General features: G+C 41.2%; 1 protein-coding gene across 6 annotated transcripts in view; it reads right to left on the bottom strand.

Moving 5' to 3' along the window:
- LOC106929164 (partitioning defective 3 homolog) overlaps positions 1-17664 on the bottom strand; it is a 254421-nt gene that overhangs the window by 152686 nt on the left and 84071 nt on the right. For all 6 annotated transcript variants that reach the window (XM_088014942.1, XM_088014938.1, XM_088014939.1 and 3 more), the window contains exons 3-5: positions 14553-14736; positions 9313-9500; positions 9098-9241 (exon numbers count right to left, since the gene is read on the bottom strand). In XM_088014942.1, the coding sequence (XP_087871068.1) occupies positions 9098-9241; positions 9313-9500; positions 14553-14736 (516 nt within the window). The remainder of the gene's footprint in view (positions 1-9097; positions 9242-9312; positions 9501-14552; positions 14737-17664) is intronic.

A 17664-nucleotide genomic window follows, 5' to 3' on the forward strand; every position in this document is an offset into this window, starting at 1 on the left:
GCAACGGCTGCCTGGTGCCAAAAAATGGCGCTAGGCACTCGGCTAGCTCATTAAACATGCTGCTATCCAGTGGCAGAAAGTGTGGGAAATGTAGCTAGCGCTATGCTAGCTACTATGAAAGTGCGTATGGTGCCCTTTTTTTTAGTAAAATGAAGCAGCGTATTGTAAATGGGAATGTTTTTCAGGAGAAAATGTTTGTGGCGACACACAGTTGCATAAAAATAGGTAATAAATGGGCTTTTTAATCATAATCTTTATCTATAGTACCATAAAATACTGCTGTAAAATTCTAAATTTTATTGCACGGCTCTCGAAAGTGTTAGATAACCAACTGGCCAAGAGATCTAATCGATTCACTTGGTTTTCTTAATTGATATTGATCGTAATGCATCTTTAGCCTAAAGCATGTTTGATAAATTAGATCACTACTGGTTTCAGGTCTGAACTCTTGATTGGTTGTTTTTGCAACATGCAGAAGCCACTTCATTATGTTCAGAGAGCCAGAAAACCTTTAACTCGGCCTCGTATGCCGGCCACACGGTTTCTAAACAAGCAGCCTGGACAAAAAGACCAAATTACTGTAAGGTGCTACTAAATTACATCTGATGACAGAATATCAAAGGCAGAGAGTGAAGATTATTGGAGGTGAGACGAAAGAGGAACGCAGATGAGTAAGTGGAGACGATGAGAGAAGATATAATGATCTAATGTGAAGCCTGGAAACGGAGCGGTGAGTAAGAAAAAAGCTGCTAGGTGTGAGACAACAATAAGGTTCACAATACAGATGGAAAAGTGAGAAGAGAGTCAGACTAAAGGCTCATTATAACAAGGTGACTGCAGATTAACACTGAAGTGTTCAAACACAAACACACACCTACAGCATTTATCTGTGCATCCATTCACACACCACCAGCATATAGTACAAACAGAAGAGAAAACACACACACACAGATTTACAAACACACCAACCTGCAGGACTTCAGTAGCAGCTCCACAGCAGCACCTGCTGGCCACTCGCTCTGCACCGACACACACCCTGCCGCCCCGAAACGCCGCAGAGCTTCACTTTCATCCCTCTAACCTCCAAACACACAACATGCACAGCAGAGACACACTCACAGCACACAGAGCCGGTCTGAGCGCGCCGGGTTTCCTGTGCATTATGCATGCACATTCAGGTGAACGTTCACACAGTCTGAAGTGATTTATGGGCATATGGCTCAGGCTGGCATGATTTATCCCTCTAAAGATGCAGCGTGCACCTGAGGGACTCAACCCTCCGCCGCACGTACGCGCTGCACGCAAACTTGTTAGTCCGAAGGCAGAGCCGAGCTGTAAGATGTTTGTAGCACACGTTTCCAGTGTAACTTTGTGCTCTGTGTATATCAGCACTCCCGCATTGAAATGATGCATTTATTCTACGAATCAGGTCTGGAGGTGTCTGAGTGGAGTGTGTGCAGATGTTTCCACAAAGCCGTGAGGGATAACGCTGATCCTCTGCAGGCTAATAACCGAGGACGCAGCAGCAGCCGTGCAAACAAAAACCCAATCAAACTTAGCTCTTCTGCTAACATCTCAGAGTGAGAAACAAACTCAATGTTTGTTACAGCTGGTGGAGAATTAGCCCAACCTTCACCTGGGGAGCAGCATCCCCAGGTGAAGCAAAGACTGTTTGAAAAGAACTGGAGTTTGAAGGAGATATTGCAGGCAGAATGGATGTTTTAGATCTTTTTACTGAGCCTGGATTCACTATGCTCAGTTTATTTATGATCTTCAATGTCTGCCGTTTGCGGAAACAACCTGAAGTGTTTTCACACCTCGTAGTCCGGTAGACTCGATTTCGGGGACCAAAATGCCAACATTTGTTACATTTTCAGCTGGTGTGGTTCTCTTTCACACTGCACTGTATCAAACAAACTAAACCCTTTTAAAAATATGTTCCCCTCCTCACCAGCGGGGGCGCTGCACCACTGAAGAAAACATACAAAAACCTCTGAAAAAGACACCGAGTGCAATTTCCTTCCTCACGAAACGTAAATGAAAATGGAGTGGCATCAGATTTTAGCGGTTGTAGGATTTCCATTTTGTCTTTGGTAAAAGACCACAAGCCATTTCTCCCGCTAGCATTCGACTCGCGCGACTGTTTTTGTGTATTTACCCAGAATGCCCTGTGCTGTAGTTCATGTTTTGGAGCGGTCTTTGGCCTGATTGGCATTCACATATGCATTCGAACCGCATCAGAGTTCACTTAAACCGAACAGAGACCGGGGTTTGTAGATGGATCAGAGTTTGATTACATATCAACACCTCCGCAAACAAACTGGACTTTCTAGACAAACTGGTTGGATTAAAGTGAACTAAACAGGGCTGGTGTGAATGAACCCTAACAGAAGTGTGATGTTCGATATGATGGCCCAACAGAAAGGTAGGTGTGATGTTTTGACCGAGGTGTTGGGAATAGAGTGGGTTTTTTTTCTCTCTTTTAGATTCATGAACCAATGTTGAGCAGGAAAAGGAATCAAACTTTTCCAGGGTTTTGTTCTGTGTTTGGAGCAGGTACTGCTCCAAACACAGACTTCTCATTCAAAGGCATTACAGAAATATGCGTTCTCATTACAGAACGCATATTTTGCATATTTCCCCTGTTTTAAATAAACTATTAAACTAAATTTGGAATATCAACAGTAAACGCCGTCTGTTTCTACCAATTTCCCCTCCAGAACCAAACATGGAGAAGCAGCATCCAGCTTCTATGTACCGCAAATCTGGAACCAACACCCAGAAAACTGGCAAACAGCTGAAACACTGAGTTCCTTTAAATCAGGACTAAAAGCCCACCTGTTTTGCTTTTGGAGCTTTGAGTAACGCATTTGATGTGTATTGATGACGGCACAAAATGTAATGTTTGTTACTGGTTTCTTAATTGGTGCCTGTTTTTATGACTTCTTATTCTTCCATTTTTATGATCCAAAGCACTTTGAACTGCCTTGTTGCTGAAATGTGCTTTACAAATAAACTTGATGGATTGACTGACTGATGAACGTTGAGCTCTTCAGCTTTAATCTCCACTTTATTTCGCTGCAGCATTTCCACTGGAGGTCTCAGACGAACACAAAGAGCTTCAAACAAAAGCATAAATTGGCGATTTAAAATAAAAAGCTTCAACAAAAAGCCCCGCTAACCAAGTGAGGAGATGTTCAAAAAGCAGCAGAGTGGATGTAACAAACACAAGCCGACACGCTGCGACACTTGGAGTCCGCGGAGACCGCCGTTCGCCTGCAGAGGTGAGGACTGAAGGCTGACCCAGACAGCGCGCCACACGTGTGTGTGTGTGTGTGTGTGTGTGTGTGTGTGTGTGTGTGTGTGTGTGTGTGTGCGTGTGTGTGTGGCAGCGATGATTGCTGCAGGTTCAGCTCTCTGACACCGCAGGAGGCTGGCTCGCCGGCTTTTTGCCTCTTCCTCTGTAATTGGTTGATTTGCAATGCAGTCGAAGACTTCTCGGATTTTTTTTTGACATATGAAATCATAAATACACACAGACGCACACACACAGACGCGCGCACACACACACACACACACACACACACACAGATGCAGAAACGACTCCGTGAAACACCCACACGCACAGCAGAGGAGGCCTGCTTTCGTCTTTTTGCAGCCGCTGCACCTTCAACCAGCTTTCATTAATACACACTCGACTGACAGCTCCCTTGTTGCCATGGCGACCCCCAACCTGTTGCCAACCGGCGGCTCCAAGCCTTGGTGGTTCCTCCCTCCTCTTCATTTTTCCCCCTCCGGCTCCGTACGTGCCGGCGCACACGTCGCCACTCCGGATCCGTTCGTTTGGACCGAGCCGAACTCGCGGCATTCTTCATTACACGAGCCTCCGTTCGGAAAGCGGCCCGCGCCGTGTTATTTATTCTGGGAAGATCAGATGGAGCCAACTCCAGGAAATTGCTTCGCCTAATTCATCATTCCCAAGCCGCTCACTTCTAATTAAAATCACTGGGTATCCTATTCTCGGCGTCTGATTCTTCTTCCACTTACTGTTATAATTTGTCTTGATAAAGGTTTCTGACACTGCAGGATAAAAGGCGCTCTTGCCTTATTTGGGCCAAATAGTTTCAGTGCGACTGTTGTGTGAAAGGTCAATAAAAATAATCAGAAACTGGCTTCAGTAGGAGAATTTTCTTCAGATTCACCCTTTTGTCACCTCAACCTGCAACTCCTGACCCGCAAGTGGGTAAAAATGTAAAAAAAAACAAAAAAAACAACAGTTTTTACATTTATATGCAACAAACTCAAGTTTTCAACTGTTTTTTTTTTTGTTTATGAAATATTTCTTTTGCATTTCTGTAACAATTACAATAAAAGTACAAGTAATGTTTTTAGAGCTGCACTTTACAAACAAAAAGCTGAAATCCCAAATATTTAAATGAAATGGTGCTTCTTTAAAAATAACATTTTCTAAGTTCTACGTTGTCTTTTTTTAAATAGTTGTGACATTTACAGCTGGAAATGAGTTTTATCCGTCTGGTTTGAAAGAAAAAACGACTCTGGTTGTAAAAGTTGCAAACCTACGACTGAAATGAGGCGTTTTCTTCAAGGTCTGTTCAAAAGGTTCTTCCTGAACCATAAAGCTGGTGAAAATAAACTATTTCACACTGGTGGAGTCACAGCCACACCCAGACTTCTCAATCACAAACAAAGTTTCCCATAAAAGTTAAAATATGCACAAAAAAAATTAAAGTTTTATTGATTTATTTTAAGATTTAAATGTTAATTTCAAGATCAATTTTTGCATTTACTTCATTAAGGTGTTCTAATTATGTTTCTAGAGCAAATATCTCTTTTTAGCAAAATAAATAAGCTTGTTTTAAGTCAGTAATTCTTAAATATAGATGTAAAAGCACTATTTTTAGTGGCTGATTTTGTTCACTTAAAACAGGAAAAATGTTTTGTTGCAAGTGAAAAAAAATCTACCAATAAAACTAGAACTTTTTCATCCATATACAATAATTACCGTATTTTCCACACTATAAGGCGCACGGGATTATAAGGCGCACCTTCACTGAATGGCCTATTTTAGGACTTTTTTCATATATTAGGCGCACCGCATTATAAGGCGCATAGAATAGACGCGTCATACTCTATTATTACACATCCACATTAATAAAGAAATGGTCCCCGAGTACTTTATATAGTAGGCTGGCCCAGTTGTTTCACTCACGGTGTTGGTGTTGCGATATTATGCCCAACTGCTTTCTGGGTAACACAGACCAACCGACATGCTGCAGAGAGTCTCTGTCTCTCTTCCCCTGCCCCTCCCCCCCTGGCTTTAAATGTATTATCAAACTTTATTAACAAACCAACGTTCTGACAACTATCCCAGCATGCACCGCGCATTTCTTCTTCTACGGGGGAAAAAGAACCGTAGTGGACCAACTACGTAAGCAGCTTACTGCATGTCTGTGTAAACATGAGGTCTTTCATTTCGATCTGAGTTAATTAGCGTAGCATTTCTGCCGGATTTTCACAAAATATCAGCCACGACAATGGACAGGGGAACCAACAAGTTCATGTCATCTTTTTTGGACGACATCAAGGTGTTTGAGCCACTGGATGCCTCCAACATTGTGCGCGTCACAGCTAAAAGCTACCGACAGATGAGGAAAACAGCAGATCCTCACACCCTCAGCATAAATATAGCTGTGGACAATATCACTGATGCCTATTGTTCTTGCAAGGCTGGGTAAGTCGGCATTCATGGTTTTGATGGTCCACAATGTACATTAGCATGTGTTTAGTACTGTAGCTTGTGTTTGTGAGACGGTCACGCACGTGGTAGCTGCACTGTGACCTAAAATGGGCATTAGCCAATGAAACGCGGCCCCTGTGGTAAGGTCCGTTGCTGGACCTGTTGTGGCTCAATATTGGTCCATATATAAGGCGCACCGGATTATAAGGCGCACTGTCGGCTTTTGAGGAAATTGAAGGTTTTTAGGTGCGCCTTATAGTACGGAAAATACGGTATTTACTTAAAACAAGCTTCTATATCTTGCTGAAAAGTTACTTTTCGGTTAGTTTTGTCTCATTTCAAGTGTTGTAATATATTTTCACTGGAATCTGGACCAAAGGTTCTTGGTGAGATGTTGTGTTTTTGCAGGGTTTTTTATGGGACTTTTGTTCTGTTGTTTTATGTGATTAATCTGGACCGGCACCAGCGCGGTTCTCGTCATCCGGCCGTGTTGAAACATCCTTCCAGGAACAAAGTGAGTTTCTCAATCAGAGAGACGTTAAGCGCTCACAGCAGACTGGGAGACCGGGCAGCCTGAGACGCTGTAATCCAACACCAAACGCATACATAACATGTGTAACGCGCTCAGTTTCCACCTTTACATCCGAGAACCAGAGTTCATTTTGGAGTCCAGAAAGAAAAAAAGTTCCACAGGCATCTTGAACACCTTGTAACTTGTTTTCTGAGAAATACTTTTTATATTCACACACATTTTTTTATTAAATTACCCAGACATGGAAAAGTAACTAAAACTAAAAGAATGAACCAAAAAATGTAGAAAATAAACGTTAAACTGGATCTTTGGGCTCTTTGTAACCAACAATCTGATCCGTTCTTTGGTCATTTTTATAGTTTCAACTAAACAGACAACGTTTGAAAGAAAGGAAATAAATATTTGTGTTGGTCAGGGTCTGCAGATTCATAATTTTTGTATATTTTTCTATTTGAGCTTTATTTTATCATTTTATTTTTCGATCATTTGTTTTCATATTCAGTTCAAAAATACTTCATTAATCCTGAAGGAAATAAATGTTTTAACTCAAGAATAGTGGTGGATGATGATGGGATCTCCAGTAGCAGTCAGTATTGCAACGAATCAGAAGAGGCCTCTGACTGAAGATTGTTGCCGTTACAGTTTAATGATTGTAACGACATGCTAACAACTCAATATTCTGGGACAGAGAAGATATTTCACAGCAACACGTCCTGGACGACAGAATCAAGTTTTGACCAGCTCTGCTAACCCAGTTCGTTTGCTTTTGCCGCTTCTCTTTAAATCTTTGTCAGGCCGTATGGTTCGAAAGCCAGGCAGAGAGATGCTGGCGTAGGGAATATGATGTTTTGAACTTTCTCCTTTTCTCTACCATCCTCACCTTTATCATGATTGCAATGCATTTTTCATAAATATTGTTCTACGTAACTCGTAATGAGCATCTACTGCAGGAAAACTCCATTCAAAAAGCTGTAATTAGCCTTAGCTAAAGTAATTAGCATGTAGCTAAGTAAATGGATAACGGATACTACATTTCACTTTGAATAGTAATTTCAATCAAGTTTATGTGTATAGCATATTTCACAACAAAGTGCTTTCCAGAAATAAAAAGTAAAAACACCATAAAAACTAGTAAACATTAAACTTTGACGAGCGTCAAAGTCATCAGCCCACATCAATATATGTTCCATTTGTTATGGTTTAAAGTGGCTTTGTAGCCTGGATTTAAAGGAACTCAGTGTTTCAGCTGTTTTGCAGTTTTCTGGAAGTCTGAATCGGATTTGTGGCAGCAGAGGAAAAATTGGGAGAAAGAAAAACTTTCTTTCACTGTGAACTCAAGTCCAGCTGATTCACCGTCACACAGAGAAAAAGGATAAAACAACAGATGAATGTTATGATGATGCTCGGGTTCTCAGAGCGACGCCCGTCTTACTGAAACATGGCGGAAAACCGATTAGCAAAACGCTTCAGATAGACGGAGAAAACCTAAACCTGCTGTGGGAAAAGCCATTTAAACATGGAGGAAACAGATACATGGATAAATCAGCATGGATGCACAAAAAAAGCCACATCGATAATTATCCACTTGCCTTTTACTGTAAAGATGTGACTGAAAAAATAACCGTTTCCCGAGACATGAAACGGTTTACGAGTTTGTGGTCTCTAGTTACACGACTCGGTAAGTTTTAGCATTTTTCAGCAAAATGAAAACTTCACACTCGGCTTACTAAAACAGTCCGACCGAAACCGGCGCCTCATTCATGTCTGTTAGTTACAATGAAACAGGTTCTCTCAATGTTGTTGAGAAAACTGGGTTTAACCCAACAGTGTCCAAACTACCTGCCACAGGAGTCAACAGGGTAAAATAAAGTGTTAATTTAATGATAAAGGTTTCAACACATTCAAACTGTAAATGCAGGTTGGTGCATTTTTTATTGATTTTAATATAAATCTGATTTACAATCGACAACCCATTTAAAAAAACAATCTGATCTCTGTTGTTGAGTTTATATCTCTATTTATCCCATAATTAAGCATAAAAATGTTTTTAATTGAAAATATGTGTCAGTATATGGTTGATTAAAAATTAAAGTTCGTAAAATTAACTTGATCAAAAATATTAATAGAGTCCCACCAATATTTTTTTTTACAATAGAAATAGTAGAACGTTATTTTATTGTTATTTTATTCTTATTTTTAGCTTTTTAAAAATAAACTAAGCATAGCGTATTTTAATGAAATTAAGAAAGTTGTCATATTTTCCATATTAAAAGAAAGTCACACCTCTTCCTCAGTTTTGGGTTGAAATATTTTCCTTGTACTTAATTTTGTATTTTCAAGCAATAAGAACAGAACATGGACCCTCTTAATTATTCTTTATTTTGCCTAGTTTACTGAATGAGTTGCAACAATGATTTTTTTTCATCTGAAGGTCAGTTGAAGGTCACTATCAGTGAAAACCTTGCAATAAAGAATTTAAAAAACTGTTAATTGTCATAACTGGAAATGCAATTGAAGGTTAAATAAAATCATTCCAAGTGTCACAACATATCAGTCATGTTGGGGTTTGGACTTTGACTAGACCATTGCAAAACCTTTATTTTCTTTTTCAGCCGTTCTGCAGTAGTTTTGATGCTGAGTTTGGGATCATCACAACCAAACCTCTCCGCTTTGATCTCATCTGTCCAGACGTTTTGGTCAAGAAAAATTTACCCACTTCTCAAAAACAAAAAAAAAAACCCGATGCAGATTTGAATCCAGGTAGGGATTTGTTTTAGTTTGGTGTGTGCTTGGATGTGTTTGCTCACCTGCTCTTGCTTTTCCAGCCAGCGGTCCACCATGGGGTGGTTGGCGCTGAGCGACGACCTGGCCGTGTCTCTCTGAAACTCCCTCTGATTGGACCAGGTCCCTGCGTCCCTCGGCAGGCTGCGGTACGTGTCCAAACCTTTGCTCTACACAGAAAACAAAAGCTTTACCCCTGAAGTAGATGTGATTTCCAGTAGACCATCGGTTTAACACCCACCTTCCTCTCCAGGCTGTTTGTGCCGGAGGAATGGCGAGCTTTCAGGAAGCCGGCAGTGGTGGACCAGCGAGTCGGGTTCTTCCTGGATGGAGGCTCTTCGGTTTGGACCCGCGACTCCGAGGCGCTGAACGGCCCGTTGATGGTGATGAGGGCGGGGTCGCTGCTGCGCCGGACATGGAGAGGCATATCTGAACAAAGATATGAAATTAAATGTGTACCGGAGAAGTTGGATCACTCGTTTTATTCCCATAATTTAGCCTATGAGACAAATAGTATGAGACAGATAATCTGTGAAAAACATTTGAGCTCCTAGAAACAACCAATCAGAGCCAGGAGGCGGGTCTTAGTGCCGTCAATCACCAAACTTTTTAAAATAAGTTACATTTTGCAGCTTTAAGTTAAATCAGACAAAAAATGTTCCTGTTTTATGCAAGTTAGAATCACAAGAACTATGTATCTTTTCTAAAATAAGAAAAAGAGAATATCTCAAAGATTTATTCGAAATCTTTCGATGGTCACACCAGAACATCGACTTTTTGTCCATTTGGAAGATCCAACCTTCAACTTCTTGGTTGATGCTGCTTCAATATTTCCACATGTTTCTGCATACATTTTATGAAGTGCACCACAGCATGATGCTGCCACCTCCGTACTTCACAGTTAGGATGGTAAGATGTTCATTATGGTCTGTGGGCATTTTGATGATTAGGCATTCCCATCATGTCTTCCCATCATGTCTTCCCATCATGTCTTCACTTGCCTATATTTGTTTTAACAGATTAAACACCTTCCAGCTTCTGCAAATCGTTCCCAACTCTCGCCCTGACATCTTGTCTAATTTATTTTCACTTTTTGCATCATGTTGAATGAGAAACCAGGTGTGTCTTTAAAGGAGGTGTGCCCAAAAACTTAACCTGTCAATTAGCCTACGAGACGTTTTCCAGAGTTGAATTTCCTTTTCTAAGGTTAAAAATAAATGAAATGTCATATTTTTCTTTGCTCTTCTGGAACCTCAGACTGTATTTTCCTCAGTCATTAGTCATGGTTGATGAGACTGGAGGGCAGCATAATGAAGCTGCATTAATCACGATCTTCTGGTAAATTAGTCTGATTTATTCCTAAAGATTCTACTTCCTGTGGGAACATCAAACTTTGGTGATGGGCTTCCATTAAAACCCTTCACTCCATCTAAAAGTCGCATCATGTGGGTCCAAATACTTAAATGATCCCAACAGGAACAGCGAACACGACGCCGTTACAACAGCAAAAAACCTGCTGCTTCTCAGAAAACATCGGCTTATAAAACGACAAACGTTTTAAATAAAAGTGTTGTCTTTTGGTAGCCAAGAGGTCCGGTTCCCATGTTCTGCTGGGAAGCGGCTCACACAGGAAACACTGATCTGCGTGCTGGGTCAGCAGTTCTGCAGCTCTGACTGAGTCCATCTGTGTGTTTGTGCTCCTGGCTGTTTATTTCCTCGTTCTCTCATAAACTGATGAGTCTGGGCATCACTCTGTTTCTGTGTCGCAACGCTTCCTGCTTTTGTTAAACTGTGTGTGTGTGTGTGTGTGTGTGTGTGTGTGTGTGTGTGTGTGTGTGTGTGTGTGTGTGTGTGTTGGTGCAAACTGAAGTGGAATCCTATGGCTCTGTGTGGGTTTGTCAACCATTACTCAACTGTCCAATTGTAAATCTGTTCACTTGTTTGGACGTCTTTAAAGAAGCAGCTGAAGTATCTGTTGATTCAGCACATCTGTGTGTGTGTGTGTGTGTGTGTGTGTGTGTGTGTGTGTGTGTGTGTGTGTGTGTGTGTGTGTGTGTGTGTGTGTGTGTGTGAGTGAGCTTGTTTATATTATCTAATAAGGACCTTGTCTGGTGTATTTACAGTCCCTCTGAAGACAGACGGGCCCGAGGGGCCAAAGCGGGTCCAGGCCCCCTTTCTCATGCTTACTGGTAAAATGTGATTTAACTTTTGGTTATGGTTCGTAGCTCAGGTTAACTGTGGTTGTTAGGCATAAATGTAGTTATTAAAATTAATAGAAATGAACTCAAAGTCCTAATTTGGCTAGAAATAGTGAGTTTCAGACGGCATTGATGTAGTAAATGTTTGTTTCAGCCGTTTTGACCTGACATTTTTAAAAAATTTTAAATAAAAGTGTAAAAACATTTCCTTAAATGCCTAAGTTTTTTTAGATATATAGATTACTTTTGACCAAATCTCCTTTCCTCCCTTTCAAAAAGTTGTAAAAAGTTAGTTTTCTAGAGTTCTCACCTTCTATCAGTTATACTAAATTACTAACGTAGTAATTGGTTAATGGTTAACTGGAGTATACAAAGTAAAAAAAAAGTCAATTTGCTGAAAAAATAACATTCAGAGCAGTAATTAAGCCAAACCTGTACAAAAATATATAAATTTTATTTAAGGAAATAAAAAATCCTTATTTATCTGCATATGTTCTCCCAGAACTCCTCAAGTTGTAGTTTTAGCTTCATTCGATTCAAATAACTTTTTAAAAAAATCTCCCACTAAGCACATTTTGCTATCCAATAATCAGAAATTAGTCAACAGCTCAGCCTAAAGCTGTATTGATGCTAAGTAGAGCAGAAAGGCTGAACTTTTAACGTTGTTTAAGCTGCAGATGCATTCAGTTCTCCAGTCTGGATTCCTTTAAACTGCAGGATTTTATGTCAGGTGACATAAAAGTCTGGTATTTTAACTCCAGTATATGTGCACAGTCAGTCTCCTCCTTCTGTTTGGACACAAATATTACAGAAATTATGCATATTTAGTCTTTTAACAGCCAAATCAAAAGAAATTATTTTAGCAGCAGCAGTTTGTATCATTCTCTAAAACATGATTTATTGAAGATATCTGGATGCAGTAAAACATGACGGGAAAGAGAAAAAACAACAATACCAGGTGTAACTTCTTCAACTTCTTTATAGTTCTTGCATGAGTTTTGTTGCGTGATCTCTAAACTTGATTTATTTTCAGTTTACAAAGCGGCCGCCGTCGCCGCAGTGAGCTCATCTGAGAATCTGGGCCAGCGAAGCCCAGAGTCCAGCGGCTGAAACTCCTGCAGCATAAATCAGTCACTCTGAGCCGTTCTCATTAGGAACTCGCTCAAAAAGAAAATTAATCAAATCCCCTCTCTTCCATGTCAGACATTTTGCTTAACACGTATTAAAATTCAGCTGATGAGACTCTGTGTAGTCAATTAGCAGGGCTGGAATTTATTACGAAGGCGGCTAAATTGGATGTAACCGGCAGGTGTAATTATGCCAAAGATTTCCGTTTCCTTCAGAAAAATTCACGTTCAGCATCTCATCCAAAATGCAATTAGAACTGCAGCGACCAGACGCCTGAGCAGATGCTTTTATATACGTCTATCTTTAAATCTTTCATTATAGTTGCATAAAAATCTATAACTTTAAAATTACTGCAGATATTCTGAGGGAAGTAAAACTGTGTTCATGTTCATATGGCAATACCATTTTTAAATATAAATGGTACATTTTTGCTTTTAAAAGTTGAGCTTTTTATTGGAAATCCATGACCTTAAACAACAACGGCTCTTTAGTATCACTCTTCAAAATGGAAAAAAAATAAGAAAACATGATGTTTAAAGAGCAACTAAACCCCAAATCAACTTTTATTCTGGGTAGATAAACCCAGAATGGACGCTATATTTAGATGTCTGTGCGAATTGTGACATTTTTGTTTAAATGCGTTTAATTCTGATACATTCACTCTAAAACCGTCTCAGTGCTGCCCCCTTTAGGTTGAAAGGTAGCTGATGCAGTAGGGTTTTCCTACTGGCTAAAGCTTGGTTGGACCTTCTACTGAGTCAGGAGTTGCATTTTTTAGCTTTACACATATGTATTTATTTACAATGTGTTTCCATTAAAGAAATTTATTTGTGAAATGTCAAATTGTGAAGTTGGCCAAAGGAAATGCAGCGACAGAAATGGCAGAGCCGGTAAAGCTCATGAATTATGGTGGGGTAAAGACTCTCAGTGGCTGGTACTGAAACCCCCGTTGCAGTTTTCTGCCACATCACCGTATTTATTTTTATCTGATATTGCGAAACCTCACCAGACACAAACGTTCACTTTTTTTTACAAGAATATTCAGTCCCCGTATTTTCCCAACCTAGCAAAGGTTCACGTTTACTGTGAGAGAGCAGTTATGTGTGCTTAATGTGTTTTAAAACCAGAGTTGGACAGTAACTAATTTACGCAATTACATTTACTTGAGTAACTTTTTTTGAAAAATTAAATGAAAAATTACTTTTGCTATGCTGTATATTTTATTTTTTACTTGAGTAATTTTATTTTGAAGTGTCTCTGCTCTTGAGTAAAATTTCCGGATTTTCCACCCACTGAAAGAAAAACAAACACGTTTTAACCAAAACCTCACCAGACACAGACCTGCGGTTTTTGTTAAAGTTTTATAAGTTTTTTAATAAAGGAAACTGTTTTTGTGTTGCTTATATGAATTATTGTCATTTTTGTCCGTAAAATACAAAAATTTCCACTTAACTTTATGTTTTGGCCCTTCTGATGATGTAATTTTTAAATGATTGATAATTTGATCAGCTACTCAGTACTTGAGTCGACTTCTTACCAAATATGTTTTTACTCTTATTGGAGTAATTTCTTTGCACTTTTACTTGAGTAAAAACATGCTGCAGTAGTGCTTCTCTTAACTGAGTATAATTTCTGGTTCTCTGCCCACCTCTGTTTAAAACAGCTAATTTACGCATGATTCCTCCTTTTTCCCTCTTTGCCTTCTCGTTTGTTTAAAATTGTTTAAAATTGTTTGCTTGATAGAAACTGAACCAATCGTCAACAAAAGGCAGCTTCTTGTCGACACTCATGGTAATTAGAGCCAAAGCAGCGACCCGGCCCGGGGAAAACCACGGAGGTGAGCGCGCTCGGTGACAAATTTGATTTAGGAGGCTTCGGATTGAACCAATTAGCCACTTTGGCCGGGGATCAAACGGCTAACTGCGCCTGAAAAAAGTCGCCTCCTGTCCAATTACCTGAATTTATGAACAATGCTACAGCGCAGGGTTATAAGGTGATTTGTTGGGTTTACTGTATGCTGCTGTAGCTCCTGACATTTAACTCAATAAAGACGACAACATGGAGAACATACGGCGAAAGGAATTGATCATTTGGAAGTAATGGCTTCGTTTCTAATTGCATGTACAGTCTCTCCTCCTCTGGCGGCGGGACTCACTGGTGCGCAGGGCCGAAGGCGTGACTTCGATCTCGCTGGCGTTCTGGTAGGGCTGGAACGCCGAGGCGACGCTGCCAGCGCCGAGGTCTGCGGCGAACAGGTCAGGGCTCTGCGTCCCGGTGGAGCTGGCGCTGGTGCCGTCGCCGCCATGATGGGGTTCCTGCTCGTCGTAGACGGCGATCAGCTGCAGGAGGACAGAAGGAAATGGAAATAAGGAACGGAGGTAAAGCTTTACAGAACGATGGATGGATGGAAGGATGGATGGATGGATGGATGGGTGGGTGGATGATGGGTGGATGGATGATGGATGGGTGGATGGGTGGATGGATGATGGATGGATGATGGGTGGGTGGATGGATGATGGATGGATGGGTGGATGGATGATGGGTGGATGGATGATGGGTGGATGGATGGATGGGTGGATGGATGGGTGAATGGATGGATGGGTGGTTGGATGGATGATGGGTGGGTAGATGGATGGATGGGTGGATGGATGGGTGGATGGATGGGTGAATGGATGGATGATGGGTGGTTGGATGGATGATGGGTGGGTAGATGGATGGATGGATGGATGATGGGTGGGTGGATGGGTGGATGGATGGATGATGCGTGGTTGGATGGATGATGGATGATGGGTGGATGGATGATGGATGGGTGGATGGATGATGGGTGGATGGATGATGGATGGATGATGGATGGATGGATGGATGATGGGTGGGTGGATGGGTGGATGGATGATGGATGGATGGGTGGATGGATGATGGGTGGATGGATGATGGATGGGTGGATGGGATGATGGGTGGATGGATGATGGGTGGATGGATGATGGGTGGATGGATGATGGGTGGATGGATGATGGGTGGATGGATGGATGGATGATGGGTGGATGGATGATGGGTGGGTGGATGGATGGGTGGATGGATGGGTGGATGGATGATGGGTGGATGGATGGGTGGATGGATGGATGGATGGATGGATGGATGGATGGATGGATGGATGATGGGTGGATGGATGATGGATGGGTGGATGGGTGGATGGATGGATGGATGATGGGTGGATGGATGATGGATGGGTGGGTGGATGGATGGATGATGGATGGATGGATGATGGGTGGATGGATGGGTGGATGGATGGATGGGTGAATGGATGGATGGGTGAATGGATGGATGATGGGTGGTTGGATGGATGATGGGTGGGTAGATGGATGGATGGGTGGATGGATGGGTGGATGGATGGGTGAATGGATGGATGATGGGTGGTTGGATGGATGATGGGTGGGTAGATGGATGGATGGATGGATGATGGGTGGGTGGATGGGTGGATGGATGGATGATGCGTGGTTGGATGGATGATGGGTGGGTGGATGGATGATGGGTGGGTAGATGGATGGATGGGTGGATGGATGGGTGGATGGATGGGTGGATGGATGGGTGAATGGATGGGTGATGGGTGGTTGGATGGATGATGGGTGGGTAGATGGATGGATGGATGGATGATGGGTGGGTGGATGGATGGGTGGATGGATGGGTGGATGGATGGATGATAAAATAATCCTGAATCCTTCACGTAAACAACAATAATTTAAATCTGAAATCAGCCTCTGAGTTTAAATTCAAGTTAATGAAACTAAAAGGAAAAATAAATAAATCCCAAATATCGAAATACTCTAAAACCACAAAGTCTTAAACATTCAGTGGAAACTGAAACTCAGACTGTTTACCTTCCAATAAACCTAATTTATTCTCACTAAACCAGATATTTTTACGGCAGAGTTTCACTCTGAACTTGGTCCAATCGATACTCAGAAATTCTTCCATGTTTTTAAGCTGAAATTAAAGCCTGGGATGAAATAAACTCTGTTCAGACATGGACAGCGTCAGAAGACGACCCGGTGGTCCCATCAGAGCTGAAACGGATCAGGACCGCACACACAGCCTGGAGGAAGAAGGTGATTCTCCTTCAACACGACTCTCCTTCATTACGTCCAATCGGATTCTCTTTCCGCCCAAAATGCTTCCACACTTTTTCTCTGCTCATCCTCCTGTTCAAAGCTCCTCTCCCTAACAGATCTGATTAATTCCAGCCTCCGCAGAGCCTTTATTAGATTAAAGATGAGATTCGTGGCGTCGCTCTGCGACTCCCACCAGGCCCAGCTGGCTCTACTTAAATGAGGAAGAAAATGAAAAACTCATCCAGCGTTTGCCAATTCGGACCTTCAGCTGTCCCTCGTGGTGAGATCTGATATAGAAGCAGAGCTTGATAATGTCAAAAGTTCAGGCCGCGATGCGGAAAATATCATCCATAAAAGCAGATTCAAGAAAGAGAAAGGCTGAATTTAAAGAAAAAAGTCAAACATCTCGTGCCGAACAGGGAAAATATACAAGGTGTTCTGGTGTCGCCGTTCAGTTTCACTTACAGCTCAACTTTGCTTTTGAGTCCCAAGTAGAGTGAAAATCAGCATAGATGGGATGAAAAGAAAACCACAACTGATGACCCACAACAATAAGTCAATGCACCTTTATCCCAGAAAACACTGACAAGTCAAGCAAGGGAGGTCTCTGGAAAACCGGGAGAGATTAGTAGTTTGGGAAAAGTTCAGATGCTGCTATTTATCCTGAGAGTTAAAACTCAACAAGCTCTGAAGATCAGATACCTTTAAAGTTAGGAGGAAAAAAGAAGAAATTATTGTAAAGAACAAAAATCTACACTTCTACTAATTTGGAAGCTAAAGTTTCCAGATTAGCTTAGCGTTTAGCACCTCTGCTAACTTAAAAAAAGGTTTAGTGCACTTAGATTTGAACAAGCTAAAGCCACACCTTTACTGTTTTTGAAAAAGGAAGAAAGTTGAGTAAAAGGCAGTGATCTACTGACATCTACATTTTTGCTATTCCGCTAATCTGGAAGCTAAGACTTAGCTTAGCGCTTTAGCACATCTGCTAACTTTGAAAGTCTAATCTAGTTGCAGCTCATCTCCTCTGAATGCTGCCAATCTAAATAGCTGCCAAGAGAGGGAATCATGGATATAATAAATGGCTCATAGTTTAAATGTCAGACCGACTTGAAATCATTTCAATAATAAACTGAATCCATTTTTTAAATATTTGAGAAATCT

Source organism: Poecilia mexicana, unplaced genomic scaffold (genome assembly GCF_051168715.1).
Source record: "Poecilia mexicana isolate PSO_F unplaced genomic scaffold, ASM5116871v1 scaffold_17, whole genome shotgun sequence".
Classification (NCBI taxonomy): domain Eukaryota; kingdom Metazoa; phylum Chordata; class Actinopteri; order Cyprinodontiformes; family Poeciliidae; genus Poecilia; species Poecilia mexicana.